Source organism: Myotis lucifugus, unplaced genomic scaffold, assembly GCF_000147115.1.
Source record: "Myotis lucifugus unplaced genomic scaffold, Myoluc2.0 scaffold_589, whole genome shotgun sequence".
In the NCBI taxonomy this organism is placed as follows: Eukaryota; Metazoa; Chordata; class Mammalia; order Chiroptera; family Vespertilionidae; genus Myotis; species Myotis lucifugus.
In genome coordinates, this window is record NW_005871637.1 from 427,185 (window position 1) to 450,059 (window position 22,875).

General features: G+C 40.3%; 1 protein-coding gene across 1 annotated transcript in view; it reads left to right on the top strand.

The window, feature by feature from the left end:
- The window catches only part of KIF23 (kinesin family member 23), a 23,110-nt gene extending 667 nt beyond the window's left edge, over positions 1-22,443 (top strand). The window contains exons 2-9 of the mRNA XM_014446957.2: positions 3,761-3,830; positions 6,308-6,436; positions 18,187-18,292; positions 18,732-18,868; positions 19,074-19,183; positions 19,619-19,789; positions 21,582-21,623; positions 22,326-22,443. Of these exons, the coding sequence (XP_014302443.1) occupies positions 3,761-3,830; positions 6,308-6,436; positions 18,187-18,292; positions 18,732-18,868; positions 19,074-19,183; positions 19,619-19,789; positions 21,582-21,623; positions 22,326-22,443 (883 nt within the window). The remainder of the gene's footprint in view (positions 1-3,760; positions 3,831-6,307; positions 6,437-18,186; positions 18,293-18,731; positions 18,869-19,073; positions 19,184-19,618; positions 19,790-21,581; positions 21,624-22,325) is intronic.
- Positions 22,444-22,875: the final 432 nt, after the last annotated feature.

Here is a 22,875-nt window from a genome sequence, read left to right on the forward strand (position 1 = left end):
AAAAGACAGCTTGGTTTTCTTAAGAGGCCAAAGTCAAAATCCTTTATCTTTTTTAAAAAACGTGCAATTTTAAGTAAACCTATCACAATTATCTTGCACTTAAAACACTAATTTGCTTCTTTTCATTTGGGAAAATGTTGAGAAAATAGTTTCATAATCTGTAGTCCAAGCCAGTCATTTCACGTGATTTTAGTGGTAAGTGTTCAGCCTGTAGATAAATTGGAGGGGGCGGGGGGGGGGGGGGGGAGAGGCAGGCATCCTAGAGAAATAGTGAAATAAATCAGAATAGCTTTTTCTGTTGTCCCTACTGATAAAAAGAATTTCAACTGAGTAAATTTTAAAAATCTTATGGGCTTTTACTCAACAGTTCGTGAATTGGGGCGGGAGGGAGGGGTTATCATTTAACAGCTAGAAAGACCTGAGGAACTACATACAAAATGGGAGACTTTTTTTGCATTTATTTATTTTTTAAGTTTTATTTTATTGTTCAAAGTATTACAAATAGTAGTAGATATGTTTCCTTTTTTTCCCCATTGACCTTCCCCCGGCCTCTGGCACATGCCCTCACCACCACCCCCCCACCCCCAGTGTCTTGCGTCCATTGGTTATGCTTATATGCATGCATACAAGAGACTTTTCTAGGCAGAAAGGGGCAGGAAGAAGCAAAGAGCAGGCACCTTCCTTTGAGGGACCACAATGCTGACCAAGAAATTCCATACTGACTGGCTGAGATTGCATTCCTGGGGGAGACTAAACTGCTGTTAGATTAGGTATTAAGTCTTGGTTTGGTGATGTGGGGTTAGCACAGGTGGCTCCATTTGAGGCCTGTTGTGTACGTTACATTATTTAAGAGCAAGAAATTGCAGTTTGGGGACCACATTTTGTTTGGGTGACAAAGGATGATAGGTTTTAAGAATTCAGTGACCTGAGAAACCAAGATGGCGGCATAGGTAAACACCGGAAATTGCTGCCTCCCACAACAACTTCAAAAATACAACTAAAAGACAAAACGGACATCATCCAGAACCACAGGAAGGCTGGCTGAGTGGAAATTCTACAACTAGAAGGAAAGAGAAAAGCACACTGAGACTCAGAGGAGCTACGACAGTAAAGTGCAGAGGTACGGAGACTCCAGCGCGCGCGGAAAGGGGCGGGCACCTGAGGACGCGGCTGTCTTTTTGAATCTGGAGGGAGTCACAAGCTCCCGACTGCTCTGAACTCTGGTTCCGGGAAGTCTCTGGGGACCCAGGACTCATACGGGGAGAAACTGTCTGGCAGCGGGCAGAACTCGAAACTTGAGGGCCGCTTTCCCTCAGAGGTGCTTGCAGCAATTACCAGGACACTGGGACTCGGGGCCCCTTAGGGCAGGGCTGAGGATCAGCCATAGCTGCTTGTTCCGCCCTGTTGATCCCATGAGACCCTGCCCCACCCAAGCTGCGGCAGAGGCTTTTGCATATGAATGCCCTGGCCCTTTGCAATCTGAAAATTACCTAACAAACTGCAGCTGGGCCAGACAGACCCAGAACTTCCAAGAGAAGGCCAAAAGGCCCCACAGCAGCTTGCATTGCTTCACAGCTGGGCCTCATCTGGGCACCTCCAAAGCCCAAAAAAGGAAGGAGAATCTGCAGATCTCTTCGTAGCTCCTGCTGGGTAGCCTCAGGCAGAGGCTAAATTAGCACCTCCTTAGATCCAAGAGCCAATGTACCCAGTGGTCAGAGTGGGACCATCCAGATTACAACTCCTCAGATCCATAAGGGACACACTCAGGGGGCAGACTCAATGAGCACCAAAGCCCCACTGAAGCAAGTCCTGCCCCATAAGGGTGTTTCTACCACAGCAGTTCTCCCATTGTAAACACAACTGGTCCTCACAGCCAATTCGTCTGGAGGTCAATTCCTCCCAGTGATACCAACAGCAATTAAGACTTAACTACAACAAGACTGTGCACACAGCCCACAAAGGGGTGCACCAAGACCATCCACCTCAGATGATGGGAGGCTGAGCCACTGGGCCCTATAGGAAATCTAGCACACAAAGCCACTCTATCAACACAGGGAAGCAGCCAAAATGCGGAGACAAAGAAACATGTCACAAATGAAAGAAATGGAGGAAAGCAAACTACTGGATATAGAGTTCAAAACCACACTTTTTAGGTTTTTCAAGAATTTTCTGGAAACCGCCGATAAATTTAGTGAGACCCTGAAGGATATGAAAAAAGACCAACTAGAAATTAAGCATACACTGACTGAAATAAAGAATAATATACAGAGATCCAACAGCAGACAAGAGGATCCCAAGAATCAAGTCAAAGATTTGAAATACGAAGAAACAAAAAATACCCAACCGGAAAAGCGAAAAGAAAAAAGAGTCCAAAAATATGAAGATAGTGTAAGGAGCCTCTGGGACAACTTCAAGCGTACCAACATCAGAATTATAGGGGTGCCAGAAGAAGAGAGAGGGCAAGATATTGAAAACCTATTTGAAGAAATAATGACAGGAAACTTCCCCTACTTGGTGAAAGAAATAGACTTACAAGTCCAGGAAGTGCAGAGAACCCCAAACAAAAGGAATCCAAAGAGGACCATACCAAGACACATCATAATTAAAATGCCAAGAGCAAAAGACAAAGAGAGACTCTTAAAAGCAGCAAGAGAAAGAAACTCAGTTACCTACAAGGGAATACCCATACGACTGTCAGCTGATTTCTCAACAGAAACTATGCAGGCCAGAAGGAGTGGCAAGAAATATTCAAAGTGATGAATAGCAAGAACCTACAACCAAGATTACTTTATCCAGCAAAGCTATCATTCAGAATTGAAAGTCAGATAAAAAGCTTCACAGATAAGAAAAAGCTAAAGGAGTTCATCACCACCAAACCAGCATTATATGAAATGCTGAAAGGTATCCTTTAAGAAGAGGAAGAAGAAGAAAAAGGTAAAGATACAAATTATGAACAGCAAATACATATCTATCAACGAGTGAATCTAAAAATCACGTGAATAAAAAATCTGATGAACAGAGTAAACTGGTGAATATAATAGAACCAGGGGCATAGAAAGGGAGTGGACTGACTATTCTTGGGGGCGAAGGGGTGTGGGGGTGCAGGAAGAGACTGGACAAAAATCATACACTTATGGATGAGGACAGTGGGAGGGGTAAGGGCAGAGGGTGGGGTGGGAACTGGGTGGAGGAGAGCTATGGGGGGGGGAAAAGAGGAACAACTGTAATAATCTGAACAATAAAGATTTAATTAAAAAATTCAGTGACCTTGAAAGTATAGACATAAATCTTGATGAAAGAATGGATTCTTCCACCTGTTTTTATAATTTATTGAAGTTAACCACTTGTCAGTCTACCTTGGGCAATGGCTGTTGGTGCAGCGAGTGTGCTTGTGCACACACATAAACGTGTTTTGAGGTAAGTGTGGTCATTTACCATTAGAATTTTCAAACTTGTAGTGCCTCTGTAAAATTGTCGCTCAAGAAAATATCCCAGCTATTTTAAATATGAAGTAGGTACATTTAGTACCAAAAATGTCTCCTAAACCAAATTTTAATTATATTTGTATTATGCATGCCACAAACACTACTAATGCAATTTATTCTTGTGTTAGTTATTTATGGTGTAGTGTTTTGGAACTGCTCAGGAATAATTTATAAACCTTGGAAGTTTTTCTCTGTATGAATTATAAGTGAGGTTTTTGAATGTTAGTGCTGAACTGAAATGCTTTTTGGGTTTTTTTTTCTTTATCTCTGACCAGGAGGACTAAAACACCCAGGAAACCTGTAGGGAAGAAAGGATCCCAAACGAGTCTTAAAGACCCAGTTGGGGTAAGGTCTTCCTGTGAATTTGTGTGTGTTCTTTCTTCATTCCTTTTATGTCTTATGTGTATGCTTGGAATGAATGGAGATGTGGAAATGGAGTCAAAAGAACATTTAGTTAAAAGAACTGTACTAAATTGCTTAAGGCTGGTTCCAGCTTTCTAATTTTGTTTCTATATATGATTCATTAGTTCAGTAAAATGAAATTTTTGGTTGTCAACTACATGCTTACTATAACTAATTATAATTTGAAGAGTTAGATAATGAAAAATATTCAACTATCCCAGAGAATTCTTCATACTCTGTAAGATGGGAGAAAACTTTCTGCTTGGACGAGCATCCTCTCCCATCTTCTGGACCAGTGGTCAGCAAACCGCGGCTCGAAAGCCACATGGGGCTCTTTGGCCCCTTGAGTGTGGCTCTTCCACAAAATACCACGTGCGGGCGCGATTGAAACTTCGTGGCCTATGCGCAGAAGTCGGTTTTCGGAAAGGAGATAGACGAAACAAGTATCCAAGACGAGTGTGGATGGGAGAGTAGGAAGGGGTCGACCTCAGCGAACATACCTCAATCAGATTGAGGACCTTTTTAGCAAAGGCCAGCTTAGGAGTACCCTAATTAAGTTAATAACAATGTACCTACCTATATAGTTTAAGTTTAAAAAATTTGGCTCTCAAAAGAAATTTCAATCGTTGTACTGTTGATATTTGGCTCTGTTGACTAATGAGTTTGCCGACCACTGTTCTGGACCGTAACACACCAACTGATGGCACGCTTCATGAAGAAAGCCCCAAACTCCATACTTTATGGGACCACGTTTAAGACTGATATAGAACAGTTTAATTCAGTCTAATGACTGTTCATAATTGCATGTACTTCACTAGTTTCAGGCTTTCAAAAGCAGGTGACAGCACTGGCCAGTGTGGGTCAGTGGTTGAAGCGTCAGCCCATGCACCAAAGGGTCGTGGCTTTGATTCCCGTCATAGGCACATACCTTGGTTGCAGGTGATGATCCCTGGTCCTGGTCAGGATGCATGCATGAGGCAACCAGTTGATATCTCTCACATTGATGTATCTCTCTCTCTCTCTCTCTCTCTCCCTCTCCCTCCCTCCTCCCTCCCTCTCTAGTTTCTAGAGCAGTGATGGCGAACCTATGACACGTGTGTCAGAGGTGACACACGAACTCATTTTTTTGGTTGATTTTTCTTTGTTAAATGGCATTTAAATATATAAAATAAATATCAAAAATATAAGTCTTTGTTTTACTATGGTTGCAAATATCAAAAAATTTCTATATGTGACACGGCTCCAGAGTTAAGTTAGGGTTTTTCAAAATGCTGACACGCCGAGCTCAAAAGGTTCGCCATCACTGTTCTAGAACATCAATGGAAACAATATCCTTGGGTGAGGATTAACAGCAACAACAACAAAAGGCAGGGGCAAACATAGGACTGTTGATTTGCTCTGGAATATTTTATTTTCATTTTTAAATATTTTTTATTGATTTTAGAAAGAGGAAGGGAGAAGGAGAGAGAGATAGAAACATCAATGATGAGAGAGAATCATGGATCGGCTGCCTCCTGCACACCCCCTGCTGGGGATCAAGCCTGCAACCCGGGCATGTGCCCTGACTGCGAATCAAACTGTGACCTCCTGGTTCATAGGTTGATGCTCAACCACTGAGCCATGCTGGCCGGGCTGCTCTGGAATATTTTAAATCTCCCCTTCACTGTTACTGGAATGTGTCTCTTGGTCTGAGGGAACCACATACTCTGCACATAGAGCTGAACAGTTTTTCCTCAACACTGTCATTGATTAAGAAAACCACATTTCAGATCTTGCATCTACTTATGTATACATTAAGTGTTAAGCTGGCAAGTTTTAATTGACATTCAATTCCAAAGAATTTGAACAGATTTTCAAATAATGCTCATTGTGTGATATGTTATTGATTTTTAGAGTTTTAAATTAGTAGTATAACTTTATTAAATTTGTGCCAATACAATAGTGAAAAGAAGCTTTGGGTTTGATGCTTTTGTTACCAAAATGTTTTAGATTTATGTGCATTTAAAATCTCTCATATCACCTGGCCAGTGTGGCTCAGTGGTTGAGCATCGACCCGTGAACCAGGAGGTCATAGTTCGATTCCCGTTCAGTACACATGTCTGGTCGATCCCCAGTTGGGATGTGCAGGAGGCAAGTGATGATTCTCTTTCATCACTGATGTTTCTATCTCTTTCTCCCTCTCCCTTCCTCTCTGAAATCAGTAAAAATATACTTTAAAAATAAATAATAAGATCTCTTATATCATATCTAATATCTGTATTTAACAGTCTTGGGCAGCAATTTTCATACCTCTAAGTTTATTATATTGATCTCTTAATTTAAGACACCAAATATTTGTTGAATGGATGAATAGGAAGCTTAAATGAAAAGTCAGGTAAAAAGTCAACTTTTGTTCTTCAAACACTTCCTTGTATTTTCAGGTATACTGTAGGGTGCGCCCACTGAGCTTTCCTGATCAAGAGTGCTGTATAGAAGTGATCAATAATACAACCGTTCAGCTTCATACTCCTGAGGGGTACAGACTCAACCGAAATGGAGACTATAAGGAGGTACTTCCTATTGAAACCAAGCTGTTTTTACTTGATATGTTCTTTCCTGAATGGCTTTTTTATTTTTTTTAATTTAACAAAATTTATGTTGTGTTTTTAAATTTTTTTTGAAAGACTTACCTACTTCACTGTAACCACCATACCTAAAGTTTTTAATTCCTGGGATCTTCAGGCACACCTTTGGTATACTGGAGTTAGAGGATTGCTTTCTAGAAGATAATTTAATGTATGGGATATTTATTGCTTCTTAGAAGATATGTTAGGGATAGTTTAATGTGGAATGATATATGATCATGCTAGGAACAGACACGAAATTTCATATGTGGAGATTGAAATAACATTTAATAGGCATTGTACACTTGTACCTACCTCTTATGAAGTGTTTTTATTTTTAGTAAAATGTTGTGCAAAATGAGTTCAATTCAGTTTAACAAACACATTGTGCTAAGCTTGGAGGGTGGAAGGAGTTTTTTAAAAATAAGTGAGACACAGTCCTTGCCTTTATGGAATTTATAGCTTGGTTAAGGGCACAGATGGTAAACAAGTAACACTGAAAGAGATGAAAGGTGTGCTAAAAGAGATAAGTGTGAGAATGCACAAGAAAGGATCAATTCAGGCTGTGGTTTCTACTTTCAAGTTGCCATTCACTCTTTTGTGCACATTACTCCAGTGAAATTGTTCATCAAAAGCCCATCAGTGACACACCGCTTTGTCCTCATTATAATCTATTTCTCAGGAGTGCCCTCTTTCCTGAAACTCTCCTGTTCCCCCTGCAACTTTCCATGTTCTGTATCTCTTGGCCACTCTTTGCGGGCTCCTCCTACTCTTCAAACCTCTAAATACCAGGTTGGACTAAACTCAGGGCTCTCTTCTCTATGTGTACTTTTCTATGACTGTAAATGTTGATTATATAGTAACTAGAGGCCCAGTGCATGAAAATTCATGCACTGGAGGGGGTGTCCCTCGGCCCAGCCTGCCCCCACTCACAATCCGGTAGCCCTCAGGGGCGGGAGGCAACCCAGCGATCAGGAGAAGGCAACACCCCATCACACCTCTGCTGCTGCCACTGCCAGCAGTGCAAGCCTCGGCTGGCCCTGGGCAGCTGGGCAGCCGCCATCTGAAGCTTGCCTGTGCCTTGGGCTGGCCCTGGGCGGCTGGACAGCAGACATCTGAGGCTTGCCTGCACCTCAGGCCGGCCCTGGGCAGCTGGGAGGCTGAGGGGACTGGGGAACTCTGGAGGCAGGTGCGTGGGCGGGCCCAGCCTTGCCATGCACCTGCCGCCCAAGTTGGACTGAGTGGACTGGGCGCCACCATCTTGTGGCGGTGGGCACTGCCATCTTTGAGGGGGGGGGCTGTCAATTAGCATATTCCCTCCTTATTGGCTGTGGGCACCACCATCTTATCTTCTCAATAAATGGTGCCACCATATCTGTCTGTTCAAGCCAGAAACCTTGTTCCTACTTTCTCTGATTCCCCCTCATATCCTATTTATCAGTAAGTCCTACCACTTCTCCAATGTATCTCTTGAACTCATCTTTTCTATTTCCACTGCCACCACCCTCGTATGAGCCCTGTTATTAATCATAGAGATCAGTGCTTCTCAAACTCTGGTGAAGGAGCAGCTTTTTGAAATTAATTGTGACTGATACATTTATGCAGTTTTGCCACTTGAAACTAAATATGTCAGACAGCAGAGAACCTGTTTATCTGTTTAGTAAGATAAACCCATTAATCACATCCTGTTGCAGCCATGCCAAATGGCTACAAAAGTTTCTAAACATTTTCTCTCAATTTCTGCAGTTATCTCCTAGACTGGAAACAAACATTTCTCAGAGAGGCACTGGTTTGCTGACCTTACTCTGAGTAGCATTGACAAGACTGTGCTGAAGCCCAACTGGACTGCCTGCTTCTACTCCGAATCTTCTCTAATCCATTTTCCACAGAGCAGCCAGATGATCTTTTAAAGCATGTCAGACCTCACCATTTTTATGTTTCAAACCTTCTAAGAAAGCTTTTAAATAGGCAAAATCCTACTTAATCTTCTCCTGTCTATCTGGCCACCTCATCTCTTAGTACTCCTCCAATCCTGGATTCCTTAGATAAACCAGAATTCTGCCTGGACTTTTCCTTTGCTCTTATCATGGAAGGCTCCTCATCTTGTTTCAACTTAAATATCACCTCCTCAGAGAGTGTATCCAGACTACCTCAGAAGTAGCACTGCTCCCCCTTGTCACCTGATCTTGCAGTCACTTTGATAGCATTTACCACAATCTGTAGGTTTATCTACTTGTTTATTGTCTCTTTCCCCTGGTGTAAGATAAGCATCAAGGGCTGTTGCATCTTCTCTGTCTTGTTTGCCAAACAATAAAAATGGATTAATCATGAATGAATGGTCCAGGGAGGCTTCATGGAGGAGTCGGTCTTTGAGGATATAAAATAGTTGAAAACAAACTTACTGATTTTTACTTATTAGAGTTAATTTCAAGTGTGTGTAATTAGTACTAAAGGTTTGGTGGAGATTAAAGGTTCTGTCTTGTGACACAGAAGGCAACATTGAATAATGGAAAGAGTGCTTTGATGAATCCTAAAGCTGTTTCACAGGAGTGGAAGAAAAACTTCCACAAAGGTGAGAGTTGCCCGGGCTGAAGTAGGTGTGTGATCTTTAACAAGTTATAAAATGAGCATAATAATTAATAGTACTTACATCAGAGGTTGTAAGAATGAAATGATTCATTACCATGCTAAGGTAGTGCTTGGGACATGGTCAGCGCTAAGTGTCAGCTGCTGCTGCTGCTGCTGTTGTTATATTTGAGTACTAATCTATATGTCTCCTCTTGGGGGACAAAATTGCTAATATTAAAAACAAGGGTCATGCCCTGCCGATGTGGCTCAGTGGTTGAGTGTTGATGTGTGAACCAAGAGGACACTGGTTAGATTCCTGTTCAGGGCACATGCCGGGTTGCAGGCGTGATTCCCAGTAGGAGGCATGTAGGAGGCAGCCAGTTGGTGATGTTTCTCTCTCATCGATGCTTCTATCTCTCTATCCCTCTTTGTTCCCCTCTCTCTAAAATCAATAAAAACATTTCCTTAAAAACATAAGGGTCATGAGATTGGTATCAGAGCAGGTTTAGTTTAAGGTAAAGGTAAAGGTTGTAAAACAGAAAAATGGGGAGCCATTTGCCAAAGGCTGTAATCCATAATAAATTGTAATAAATACTCATGCACCAAATAACTCAGCACTGACATTTCATGAAGCAAAAACTGCAAGAAATTAAGGAAACCAGCAGAAACAATTGCAATATCTACAATCCAATAAAACTAAAAAATAATAAAAATAGAAATAGAACTCTAGCCCCTGAACAATTAGGACATTTTAATTTACATAATTTATACCCCAATCTCCAATGCAATTTTTTTATTTTATGCTGAATTTACCCCCAGACCATAAGTTTTTGTCTCTTCAGTTTCTTCTGGGATATCTTTTTCTTTTTTTAATTTAATTTTATTGTTTAAGGTATTACAAATAGTAGTACATATGTCTCCTTTTTTTTCTCATTGACCTCCCCCGGCCTCCCCTAACCCCCAGTGTCTTGCGTCTGTTGGTTGTGCTTATATGCATGCACACAAATCCTTTGGTTGATCTCTTATTCCCCCCAGCCCTCCCCTACCTTCCCGCTGTAGTTTGACAGTCTGTTCGATGCTTCTTTGCCTCTATTTTTGTTCACCAGTTTATAATGTTCTTTATATTCTACAAATGAGTGAGATCATGTGGTATTTATCTTTCACTGACTGGCTTATTTCACTTAGCATAATGCTCTCCAGTTCCATCCATGATGTTGCAAATGGTAAGAATTCCTTTCTTTTTTACAGCAGCGTAGTATTCCATTCCATAGATGTACCACAGTTTTCTAATCCATTCATCTGCTGATAGGCATTTAGGCTGTTTCTAAATCTTAACTATTGTAAATTGTGCTGCTGTGAACATAGGGGTGCATATATCCTTTCTGATTGGTGTTTCTGTTTTCTTGGGATACATTCCTAGAAGTGGTATTCCTGGGTCAAACGGTATTTCCATTTTAAATTTTTTGAGGAAATGCCATACTGTTTTCCACAGTGGCTGCACCAGTCTGCATTCCCACCAGCAGTGCATGAGTGTTCCCTTTTCTCTGCATCCTCTCCACACTTGTCATTTGTTGATGATAGCCATTCTGACAGGTGTGAGATGGTACCTCATTGTTGTTTTGATTTGCATCTCTCGGATGATTAGTGACTTTGAGCATGTTTTCATATGTCCCTTGGCTTTCTGAATGTACTCTTTCAAAAAGTGTCTATTTAGGTCCTTTGCCCATTTTTTGATTGGATTGTTTATTTTCCTTTTGTTAAGTTGTATGAGTTCCCTGTAAATGTTGGAGATTAAACCCTTACCAGAGATAACATTGGCAAATATGTTCTCCCAGGAAGTGGGCTTTCTTGTTGTTTTGTTGATGCTTTCTTTTGCTGTGCAGAAGCTTTTTATTTTGATGTAGTCCCATTTGTTTATTTTCTCTTTAGTTTCCATTGCCTTAGGAGCTATATCAGTAAAGATACTGCTACGACAGATGTCTGCTATTTTGCTGCCTATGGCTTCTTCTAAGATTTTTATGGTTTCCCATCTTAGGTTTAAGTCCTTTATCCATTTTGAGTTTATTTTTGTGAATAGTATAAGTTGGTGGTCTAGTTTCATTTTTTTTGCAAGTATCTGTCCAGTTTTCCCAATACCATTGATTGAAGAGACTGTCTTGTTTCCATTGTATGCTCTTGACTCCTTTGTCAAATATTAATTGAGCATACTGGCGTGTGTCGATTTCTGGGTTCTCCTTTCTGTTCTACTGGTCTATATGTCTGCCAGTACCAGGCAGTTTTGAGAACAGTGGCTTTGTAGTATAGCTAGATATCTGGTATTGTGATCCCTCCAACATTGTTCTTCTTTCTCAAGATTGCTGCAGCTATTCGGGGTCTTTTTTTTATTCCAGATGAATTTTTGGAGAATTTGTTCTAGGTCTTTGAAGTATGCCGTTGGTGTTTTAATTGGGATTGCATTGAATTTATAGATTGCTTTGGGTAGTATGGACATTTTAATGATGTTGATTGTACCAATCCATGAACATGGTATATTCTTCCATTTGTTCATGTCTTCCTCTATCTCTTTTTTTAGCATCCTGAAATTTTCTGAGTACAGGTCCTTTGTCTTCTTGGTTAAGTTTATTCCTAGGTATCTTAATTTTTTTGTTGCAATGGTAAATGGAATTGCTTTTTTAATTTCTCTTTCTGTGAGTTCAGTATTGGTGTATAGAAAAGCCATAGACTTCTGGGTGTTAACTTTGTATCCTGCTACATTCCCGAATTCATTTATTAAGTCTAGTAGCTTTTTGATGGAATCTTTAGGGTTTTCTATGTACAATATTATGTCATCTGCAAATAAGGACAGTTTTACTTCTTTTCCAATTTGGATGCCTTTTATTTCTTCTTGTCTGATCGCAATGGCTAGTACTTCCAGTACTGTGTTGAAGAGGAGTGGGCATTCCTGTCTTGTTCCTGTTCTTGAGGGAAATAGTTTTAGTTTTTGCCCATTGAGTATGATGTTGGCTGTGGGTTTGTCATATATGGCTTTTATTATGTTGAGGTATGATCCTTCTATTCCCAGCTTGCTGAGAGTTTTTATTAAGAAAGGGTGTTGGATTTTGTCAAATGCTTTTTCTGCCTCAATGGATATGATTATATGGTTTTTATCTCTCAGTTTGTTTATGTGGTATATCACACTTATTGATTTGCGGATATTGTACCATCCTTGCATCCCCGGAATAAATCCCACTTGGTCATGGTGTATGATCTTTCTGATGTAATGCTGGATTCAATTTGCTAGAATTTTGTTGAGGATTTTGGCGCTTAAGTTTATGAGGTATATTGACCTGTAATTCTCTTTCTTTGTATTGTCTTTATCTGGTTTTGGGATTAGGGTAATGCTGGCTTCGTAGAAAGAATTTGGAAGTGTTCCTTCCTCTTGAATTTTTTGGAATAGTCTGAGGAAGATAGGTTATATTTCTTTGAATGTTTGATAAAACTCCCTTGTAAAGCTGTCTGGTCCGGGGCTTTTGTTTGTTGGAAGTTTTTTTGATTATTGCTTCAATTTCCTCCATAATTATTGGCCTATTCAGATTTTTTTTATTCCTCTGGTTGAGTTTTGGGAGGTCCTATTTTTTTAGGAATACTAGTATGTGCATTTCTTCTAGGTTGACCAGTTTGTTGGAGTAGAGTTGCTCATAGTATTTTTTTACGATTCTTCATATTTCTGTGGGGTCCATTGTTATTTCACCTCTTTCATTTCTGATTTTGTTTATTTGGGTCCTCTCTCTTTGCTTCTTAATGAGCCTGGCTAGAGGTTCATCAGTCTTGTTTATCCTTTCAAAGAACCAGCTCTTGGTTTCATTGATTTTTTTTTTTTTTTTTTTTGGTCTCTATGTCATTTATTTCTGCTCTGATCTAATTTTTCAAGTTGCAGAGTTAGATGGTTTATTACCAGTTTTTCTTGTTTTTTGAGGTAGGCCTGTAATGCTATGAACTTCCCTCTCAGGATTGCTTTCACTGTGTCCCAAAGATTTTGGATTTTTGTGTTTTCATTATCGTTTTTATTTCTTCTTTGGTCTCTTTGTTAACCCAGTCATTGTTTAATAGTATGCTATTCAGCCTTCAAGTGTTTCAATTTTTGTGATTGTTTATTCTGTAGTTGATTTCTAATTTTATGCCTTTGTGATCTGAGAAGATGCTTGATATGATTTCAATCCTCTTGAATTTGGAGAGACTTTGCCTGTGTCCCAATATATGGTCTATCTTTGAAAATGTCCCATGTGCGCTTGAGAAGAATGTATATTCTGTAGTTTTGGGGTGGAATGTTCTAAAGATGTCAATTAAGTCCATCTGATCTATAGTAGGTCCTCAGGTTACGTCAGAGATTCATTCCTACGGCATGATGTAACACGATTTTTGCCGTAAGTCCGAATCCACCTACATAAGCACCTACATCACTCACATGGAGCACATACACAGCGGCAATGAAGTGAAACAGTAAAAAAAAAAAAAGATTTAAAAGAAAGACAACAATTCCTGACCTTTACTTGTGGTAAATAAATAATAAAAAACATAAAGCACATATGTACATACATCGAACTTTTTTTAATATATAAATACTGTAAATGGGAGATGGTGATGTAACCACAAAATGATGTACGTTGAGTCCGATGTAACCCGAGGGCTGCCTGGAGTGAGTCATTTAGGATTGATGTTTCTTTGCTAATTTTTTGTCTAGAGCAGCAGTTCTCAACCTGTGGGTCGCGACCCCTTTGGGGATCGAACGACCCTTTCACAAGGGTCGCCTAAGACCATCGGAAAACACATATAAAATTACATATTGTTTTTGTGATTAATCACTATGCTTTAATTATGTTCAATTTGTAATAATGAAATTGGGGGTCACCACAACATGAGGAACTGTATTAAAGGGTTGCGGCATTAGGAAGGTTGAGAACCACTGGTCTAGAGGATTTATCCAGTGATGTTAATGGGGTATTAAAGTCTCCTGCTATGGTGTTGCTGTCAATCTCTCCCCTGATATCTTCCAGAAGTTTTTTTTATGTATTTGGGTGCTCCTGCATTGGGTGCATAAATGTTTACCAGAGTTATATCCTCTTGTTGTATCGATCCCTTTAGAATTATGAAGTGGCCTTTCTTGTCTCTTGTTATGGTCTTCACTTTGAGGTCTATTTTGTAAGATATAAGTATTGCTACCTACCCCAGCTTTTTTTTCGTTTCCATTTGCCTGATAGATATTTTTCTATTCCTTCACTTTCAGTCTGTGTGAGTCCCTTGTTCTGAGGTGGGTCTCCTATAAACAGCATATATATGGGTCATATTTTCTTATCCATTCAGTCACTTGATTTCTTTTGATTGGAGCATTTAATCCATTTATGTTTAATGTTATTATTATAGGTACTTGTTTGTAGCCATTTCTGTACTTTATGCCTGTGTTCCTTTCTATTTCTTCTTTTTACAGAAATGCATTCCCTTTAGCATTTCTTGCATTGCTGATTTGATAGTGATAAACTCCCTTAGCCTTTTTTTTTGTCTTCGAAGCTCCTGCTTTCCCCTTCAATTTTGATTGATAGTCTTGCTGGATAGAGTATTCTTGGATTCAGTCCTTTGCTTTGCATCACTTTGTATACTTCCTTCCATTCCCTTCTGCTTGATGTGTTTCTGTTGAGAAATCATTTGATAATATGATGGGGGATCCTTTGTAGGTAACTCTCTTGCAGCCTTTAAGATTCTCTCTTTGTCTTTAACATTTGCCATTGTAATCATGACGTGTCTTGGTGTGGGTCTTTTGGGATTCATCTTGCTTGGGACTCTCTGTACTTTTGTAACTTTTTTCTTCCCCATATCCAGGAAGTTTTCTGTCATTATTTCTTCCAATAGATTTTCTAATCCTTGCTGCTCTTCTTGTCCTCCTGGCAGCCCTGTCATATGTATGTTACTTCATTTTGTGTTGTCCTAAAGCTTCCTTAGGCTCGCCTGCTTTTTAATCTTTTTCTCCAGTTGCTGTTCAGATTGGGCTTGTTTCTCTACCCTATCTTCTTTTTTTTTTAATATATTTTATTGATTTTTTACAGAGAGGAATGGAGAGAGAGAGTTAGAAACATCGATGAGAGAGAAACATCGATCAGCTGCTGCCTGCACATCTCCTACGGGGGATGTGCCCGCAACCCAGGTACATTGCCCTTGACCAGAATCGAACCTGGGACCTTTCAGTCCGCAGGCCGACGCTCTATCCACTGAGCCAAACCGGTTTCGGCATACCTTATCTTCTAACTCACTAATTTGGTACTCTGCTTCCTCTAGTCTACTGTTGAAACCTTCCATGATGTTTTTGATTATAGCTATATCACTTTTGATTTCTTCCTGATTTTTGCATAGATTGTTGATTTTCTCATCCATCTGGTATATGAACTCTACGACCATTACGCTGAATTCTTTTTCTGTCATGTTGCATGCCTCTGTTTCACTAATTTCTTTTCTTGGCGATGCCTCTTTTTCTTTCCTCTGGGGATTGTTTCGTTGTCTCCCCATTCTAACTATCACCAGAAGGTTCAAATGCCAAGTTGCGGAGGCCTAGGCCATGTACAGTGGGAGCTTCGTGCCACCCGGGTGTCATTGAAGAGCTCTGACACCAAGACGTGTGACTGCCATGGGTTGGTGGGAGCCATGCTCGCCCAGGATCAGAGTCACCAGTGCTCAGTGCGGCCTCGTGCATGCACCTAGAATCAGGGCCCCCGCCTGCGCCACGCTGAAAAAAGAGACCCCACTGGCGTGTGCCTAAAATCAGAGTCCCCTAGCGCATGCCAAGAGTCAGAGTCCCCCTGTGCCCGCGTCGAGAATTAAGTATCAGAGTCTCTGTTGCTTGGTGCAGCCTCACGCCGAGAATCGGTCTCTGTATGCGCATGCACCAAGAATTGAGTCACTGGCTCTTAGTGTGAGTGCACTGGGAATCAGGGTTCCCAGGCGTGTGCAATGAGAAACAGAGTCAAGTCACTAGTGCTCAGTGCTTCCTCTCACGCAGAGAATCGGGGCCCCTGGTCTGCTTGGGGGACTGGGTTGCACAGCCACCCTGTGTCAGCAGGAGGTCCACTCTTGCGCTGCGGGAGACAGACTTCCGTGTGCGCTTGTCCAGAATCAAAGTCAGGTGGCACTGCCGCCCTGTGGGCATGGGTTCTGGTCACACGATTGCACTCTGCGTGAAGCAGATTCCCAGTTTCCCGCACCCAGGCTCAAATTTAGGTAGCAGAGCTGCCCTGTGTGGGCAGAAGGCTTGCTTGTGTGGTGTGGGTCTAGCAGTTCCTATGGCACTGCAGCAAGCCTGCAGGGAGGGGGATGGGCTCTGTGACTCACCGAAATCTGCGGCCAGGATGTCTGGATTCTTGGTGTCTGTGGGTCTGCAGCTGTGATTGCAGGTCTTTGTTCTTAGTGGCTATATAGCGTTCCGGTTTGCATCTGAGACCAGAATGGGTGGTGCTGAGGCTAGGATCCTAGTCCCAAGCAGTTCTGTTTCTCAAGATGGTTTGGTCTCTGTGCCTGCGCTGGCCACCCCCGGAGTGTCCACGGTGTCAGCGGGGTTTCACCATCTAAGACTGCCCAGTTTGGCAGCCCCTTGGAAGACCTACAGCATCTAACTGTCCCTAGCTCGCTCACATACCCACTCCTCTATCGCTCCCTCACTCTCTCACACACACTCTCCCTCCCCACCTTCTTGCTGGTCACCATCTTTTCTCTCCAGAGAATTGGGATATTTTTTTTCTTCTGTGCAACCTTCTCTGGTTTAGGAACAATCTCCTCTTTTTCATTAAGGATCATCTCAATGTGGCAGGGAGAGCTCATGTGGGTTAATCCGCCCATGAGCTCTTAAGTTCTGCTCCGCATCTTGGGAGCTTTGTTCACCTAGATGTGCTCATTGACCAGAGAATCTAAATCTAAACTCTTAAGTTCAGCATTGCTCTCTGCATTTTTAAGATGTGCAGCAAAAATTCAGCACTCTTTGGGCCACCAACTCTGTATCCAGTCCCACTGTTTCTCCTGGGCACACCTACCAACACCACCATTGTAACGACAGAATGGCACACTACTTCTGTAAAGTGACATCCTTCAGATACTTGGTGGCTTTTCGAATATGCATACCCTTAATGGCCTGCACAGTTTCACAGGTATTCTTAAAGTGAACATGAAGATTTGAGCCTCTTGATTTGCATGATTTTGTGGGGTTTTCTGGGTCAAGTGAAAAGCAAACTATTTTCAGAGGTCACCTCCAGCCACTTTGGGGATCCAATCTAATTTTCCAAGTATAAGTTTGGTAATATTTTTGGCAATATGGTTATACTTTATAATAATTAATTTTTGAAAGAGATTTGATAATTGAATCAAAGATCACAATTAATTTAAAGTTTATTTTATATAAAAACTCATGGGTTTTTATATACAGTTTATATTTACAGTTCACTGCTGGCTTTTTTTAAAAAAAAAACAGTACATCAAAATACTTAGCTCTATGCTGTTATGCCATTTAAAATTACACCTTTATGAGAAAAAATAGAAAGTGGTAAAATGAGGTAATAAATATGTGAGGATTTTCGTATAGTGACTGAATCATTATAATACCTTTGATCTTCTTGGTCATTTAATTAAAACAAAGTCAGCCTTAGTCTGTGAAGCATTAGTGGGTTTAAGATTTTTCTACATTCTCTTCAGTAGTTATAAATGTAAATATTTAACATTTATAATTGGTATACTTAGGTAGGTCATGACTTTTTTAAAAAAAAATTGTTGATTTTTAGAAAGAGAGGAAGGGAGAGAAAGAGAGAGAGAAACATTGATTGGCTGCCTCCTGTGTGCCTTCTACCAGGGATGGAGCCCAAAACCCGGGCATGTGCCCTGACCAGGAATTGAGTTGGTAACCTTTCGATGCATGGGATGATGCCCAATCAACAGAGCCTCACCAGCCAGGGCAGGATTTCTTTTCAGGGTTCCAGGTTTAAAAACCATTTGTACTTTTTCTTTGTGCATCTAGATCTTAGATGTTCATAAAGAAACATCTGAATGGGTTTAAATATGTATATCTAACCTAGATATAGTGGAATTCATTTATGTACTTTTATTTTTTTCCTTCTCCACAGACTCAGTATTCATTTAAACAAGTATTTGGCATTCATACCACCCAGAAGGAGCTCTTTGATGTTGTGGCTAATCCCTTGGTAGATGACCTCATTCATGGCAAAAATGGTATGCTTCTTGGAGTTTTGTTGTATTTTCCTTTTTCTCCCGCTCTGATAAAACTTTTTTTGATATTTGTATATTTGATTTATGTTTGGCCTTATTCAGATTCGGTAGGTGGTGTTAAACCTGCTTTTTTGAGCTGGTTATTTTTATTTATTTATTTTTATTTTTTTAGAGAGGAAGGGGGAGGGATAGAAAGTTAGAAACATCAATGAGAGAGAAACATCACTGATTGGCTGTCTCATGCACGGCCCCTATTGAGGATCGGGCATGTGCCCTGATCGGGAATCTAACCAGTGACCTCTTGGTTCATGGGTTGACACTCAAGCACTGAGCCACACTGGTCAGGCGCTGAGCTGGTTAATTTTAAGTGTTTTTTAATACAATGAGTACTACAAGTGGAGGACTTTTGTGATATAACCCAGTGTGACATGCTCTGTTGCAGGTCTCCTTTTCACATATGGTGTGACGGGAAGTGGGAAGACTCACACCATGACTGGTTCCCCTGGGGAAGGAGGGCTGCTTCCTCGTTGTCTGGACATGATCTTTAACAGTGTAGGGTCCTTTCAGGCTAAAAGATATGTAAGTACAATTCTTTTATGTTGTAACAGTTTCACTTGACACAGGGACCAAGATACCTGTGGATACAGTAGCATTATGGGAGAACTAATTGGATACATTTTGAAACCTTAAATATGTTTAAATAAATTTCTCAGTTCTCAAATATATTTCTTACAATGTAAGTCAAGTTCTCAAAATCATGATCTGACTTTTGCCCCCACTTCAGGTTTTTAAATCTAATGATAGGAATAGCATGGATATACAGTGTGAAGTTGATGCCTTATTAGAACGGCAGAAAAGAGAGGCCATACCCAACCCAAAGACCCCTTCTAGCAAGTAAGTAATTGCATTTGTCTACAATGCTGGCCTGAAGGGCACGCTGCCTGATGGTTTCCTCAGGCATAGGGAATGATGCACATGAAATAGAGGTTGTCTGACAAGTGGTCATTAGTGAGATCAAAGATGAGGAATGTTCTTAAGTAACTTTATTGGCTCAGATGTTCTCTTTGTTTATGAACACACTGTCCTTGAATCACTGCTTAGAGAAGGTGCCACTCTGAGTGGGAGAGGGTGTAAAAGCCAGTGCTGTTTACCTGGGAGGACATGGGAGTATTGTTGGCTGATGGTGAGTGAATAAAGTTCTTTGTGCATTTCTGCTTGTAAGGCAGGATATTTGTGCTATATCTTTTAGCTTCCTCTTGGGATCATTCATGTTTGATATTAATTCACAATGTGGAAAATTAGACTTTCTGGCTTTTTCCCTTTTTTCAGGCGACAAATAGATCCAGAGTTCGCAGATATGATAAATGTTCAAGAATTTTGCAAAGCAGAAGAAGTTGATGAGGATAGTGTCTATGGCGTGTTTGTCTCTTATATTGAAATATATAATAATTACATATATGATCTACTGGAAGAGGTGCCGTTTGATCCCATAAAACCTAAGTAAGTAGTGAAGATAGTCCCTGCTTAGCTGCTTAATCTTGGGGCAGTCACTCACCTCAGTGAGCCTTAAATAGGAGTAATGCTTATTTTTGTTTTCAAAATGAAATATAACTGTGTATCATGCAACTGGTGCTTGATGATTCATTTTATTATCTAGGTATATAGATGTGCTGGGGACCTAGTGGGTTAAAGCATCTAAGGAGGAGACCTGACATTATTTTTGAAAACTCTTGTCCCTGAGCTGTATTTTAAGAAGGATCTTAATTGGATAAGGAAGTGTCACTATCCATGTGCCCTGAGGCTACCTTTCAAAAAAAAAAGTGACACTGAGTGTTGGAAGTTTGAAGCCCATTTTAACCATTTGTCTTGGTGATCTCTACAGAATGGAGCCTAAAGCTGTTGTCTGTACAACTAATATTCACAGACCTTCCCTCATTGATTAATATGATATGACATCTCTATTGTCATTCTGCCAGAGTTAAATGACTACTCCCATGTCCTTGAGTCTTGGCCTGCTGAGAATGAAGACCAATTACAACCTGACATCACAAACAATGAATCTGCATTTATGCCAGAGCTAACTCTGGAATCCCATGTCTAATATTAATATTTTGTTCTTGAGTTTATGGTTTTGTTCTTAAGCTAAATGCTTATCTTCAACTAGAGGCCTGGTGCATGAAATTCATGCATGGGTAGGGTCCCTAGGCCTGGCCTGTGATCAGGGCCAATCGGGGCCTTCCATCTGCTTGCCGGGGCCTCCCTTCCCTTGCTGTCAGCCAGAGCCTTCCTTTGTTATGCGTCACCCCCTGGTTGTCGGTGCATGTCATAGCGAGCAATCAAACTCCCGGTCGAACTCCCAAAGGGACACTTTACACATTAACCTTTTATATATATAGATGCCCTCTTCATTAGGGCCTTTCAGGACATAAATAATATAAAGATCTGTGTCATATATTTAACTTTTGTGTGTATGTCTAATCCAACATTATTGGAGAAAGAGTTGGATTTAGGAAACCATTGTACTGAGAACACTTGTCAGTATACCCACTTTTACTTACATTTAACAGTGTATAGACTAATTACTTTCCCATTTGTTTCAAAGTGTCAGTTCTGGCCCTAGCTGGTTTGACTCAGTGGATAGAGCTTTGGCCTATGGACTGAAGGGTCCCAGGTTCGATTCTGGCCAAGGGCACATGCCCAGGTTGCGTGCTCAATCCCCAGTAGCGGGTGTGCAGGAAGCAGCCAATCAGTGATTCTTATCATTGATGTTTCTATCTCTCCCTCTCCTTTTTTCTCTAAAATCAATAAAAATATATTAATTAAAATAAGAAAAAACACAAAGTGTCAGTTCTGCATACCCAATTTTTCTAAACTTTTATGATGTTATTCACTGCTAACAGTCAGTTTCATGTCTGCACATGTGCCAAGTTTTTGTTTGTCCTAAATAAGGTTATTTTCATAGGAGCCTATTATCTTGATTTTATTTCATTATACAAAAGGACTGACAAATATGACTTGTGTGCCTTCCTTGTAATATTAATTGTAACTCGAATAAACTCACAAGGTGCTTATTTGGCACTGAGTTCAGTTTTAATTTGTTAAGGTGGTGTGTTACCTGCTTTTTTTTAACTGATTAATGTTTAGTGTGTGTGTTTTTTAATACAATGTAGAAATATTGCATTGGAGGATTTTTAAGATACAACTCATTGTGACTGTCACATACTGTGGACTGAATGTGTTACTATGAGATGGCTGCTGTAGAAACAGTAACTTTACCTTATTCCTTTGGTAGGTGGAACAGTTGCAGCACACCCGTGAGGAACACAGACTTTGTGTATGTGATTGTGTTGACTTTTTTCTTCTTCTTTTTATAAGGAGAAGGGTGCAGATATACTAGTGTTTGGCATCTGTGGAGTGTTTGTACGTAGGTGGTTTTTCATTGGCACTTTGCTGTCTGCTACCAATGAGCCCCTCCTTGCTTCCTAAAAAAAATCAGCCATTTAGTGGGTGATGGTGGCTGATAAATGTTTTTATCTCCACCACTCACAAGACTGAGGCCAAACAAGCAGTGCCCCTTCCCATCTTATCATACAGACTAAAACTTGACCAGCCACTTTGGAAGGATTGCCACTCCTGGTATATACCAAACTCTCTCTGAATTTTTTTTTTTTTCTGACCCTGAGGTCAGAATCAGCTCTATTAATCTTTTAAATTTAGGGAAATACTAAAATTTGATGCTTAACTTGTGCATGTAATGTTGCTATAATACTACTATGATCTCTAATTGTTTAGTGTTATATCATGTACTTTGTTAGAACAAATTAGAGCAAAACTTTTAAAACAAAATAAGTTTTTATAACTAATCTTGACTGTATATCCTTAAAGTTTCCTGTTTAATATTTTTCTGGGTTCTTGCTTAGGTTTATTCCCATTATAACAATGGATGTTATATTGCCTGGCATTTTAGATAACTCAATTTATTAATAACTCTATAACTCACAATTTAGCAAACTTGTATATTTTTTCTTTCCCATAGACCTCTACAATCTAAATTGCTTCGTGAAGACAAGAATCATAATATGTATGTTGCAGGATGTACAGAAGTAGAAGTAAAATCTACTGAAGAGGCTTTTGAAGTTTTCTGGAAAGGTTAGAATTAAAATTAGAAAACTATAAAATAATAAATATATTTGACCAGCAGTACTTTTTGGCTTAGTAGAAAGTGTGTATAACCCTAGCCAGTGTGGCTCAGTTGGTTGAATATCATTCCTCTGCACCAAAAGGTTGCCAGTTCGATTCCTGGTCAGGGCACATGATTATGGGCTCGATCCCCAGTAGGAACATGCAGGAGGCAGCCAATCACTGTTTTCTCTCCCTCTTCTTGCTCTCTCTGAAAATCAATTTAAAAAATAGAACTCAAAAGTTATGCAGGATCCTTGCTTGGGAGCAACCAAATATTATTTTATTTTATTTTGCAAGAGAATCATGTGCGTGCTTGCAAATGCCAGGCTCAGCACATATACTCCTCATCCGTTTGGTCCACATAACAATACTGGGAGAAAGGTATTATTGTCCCTATTTCTTAT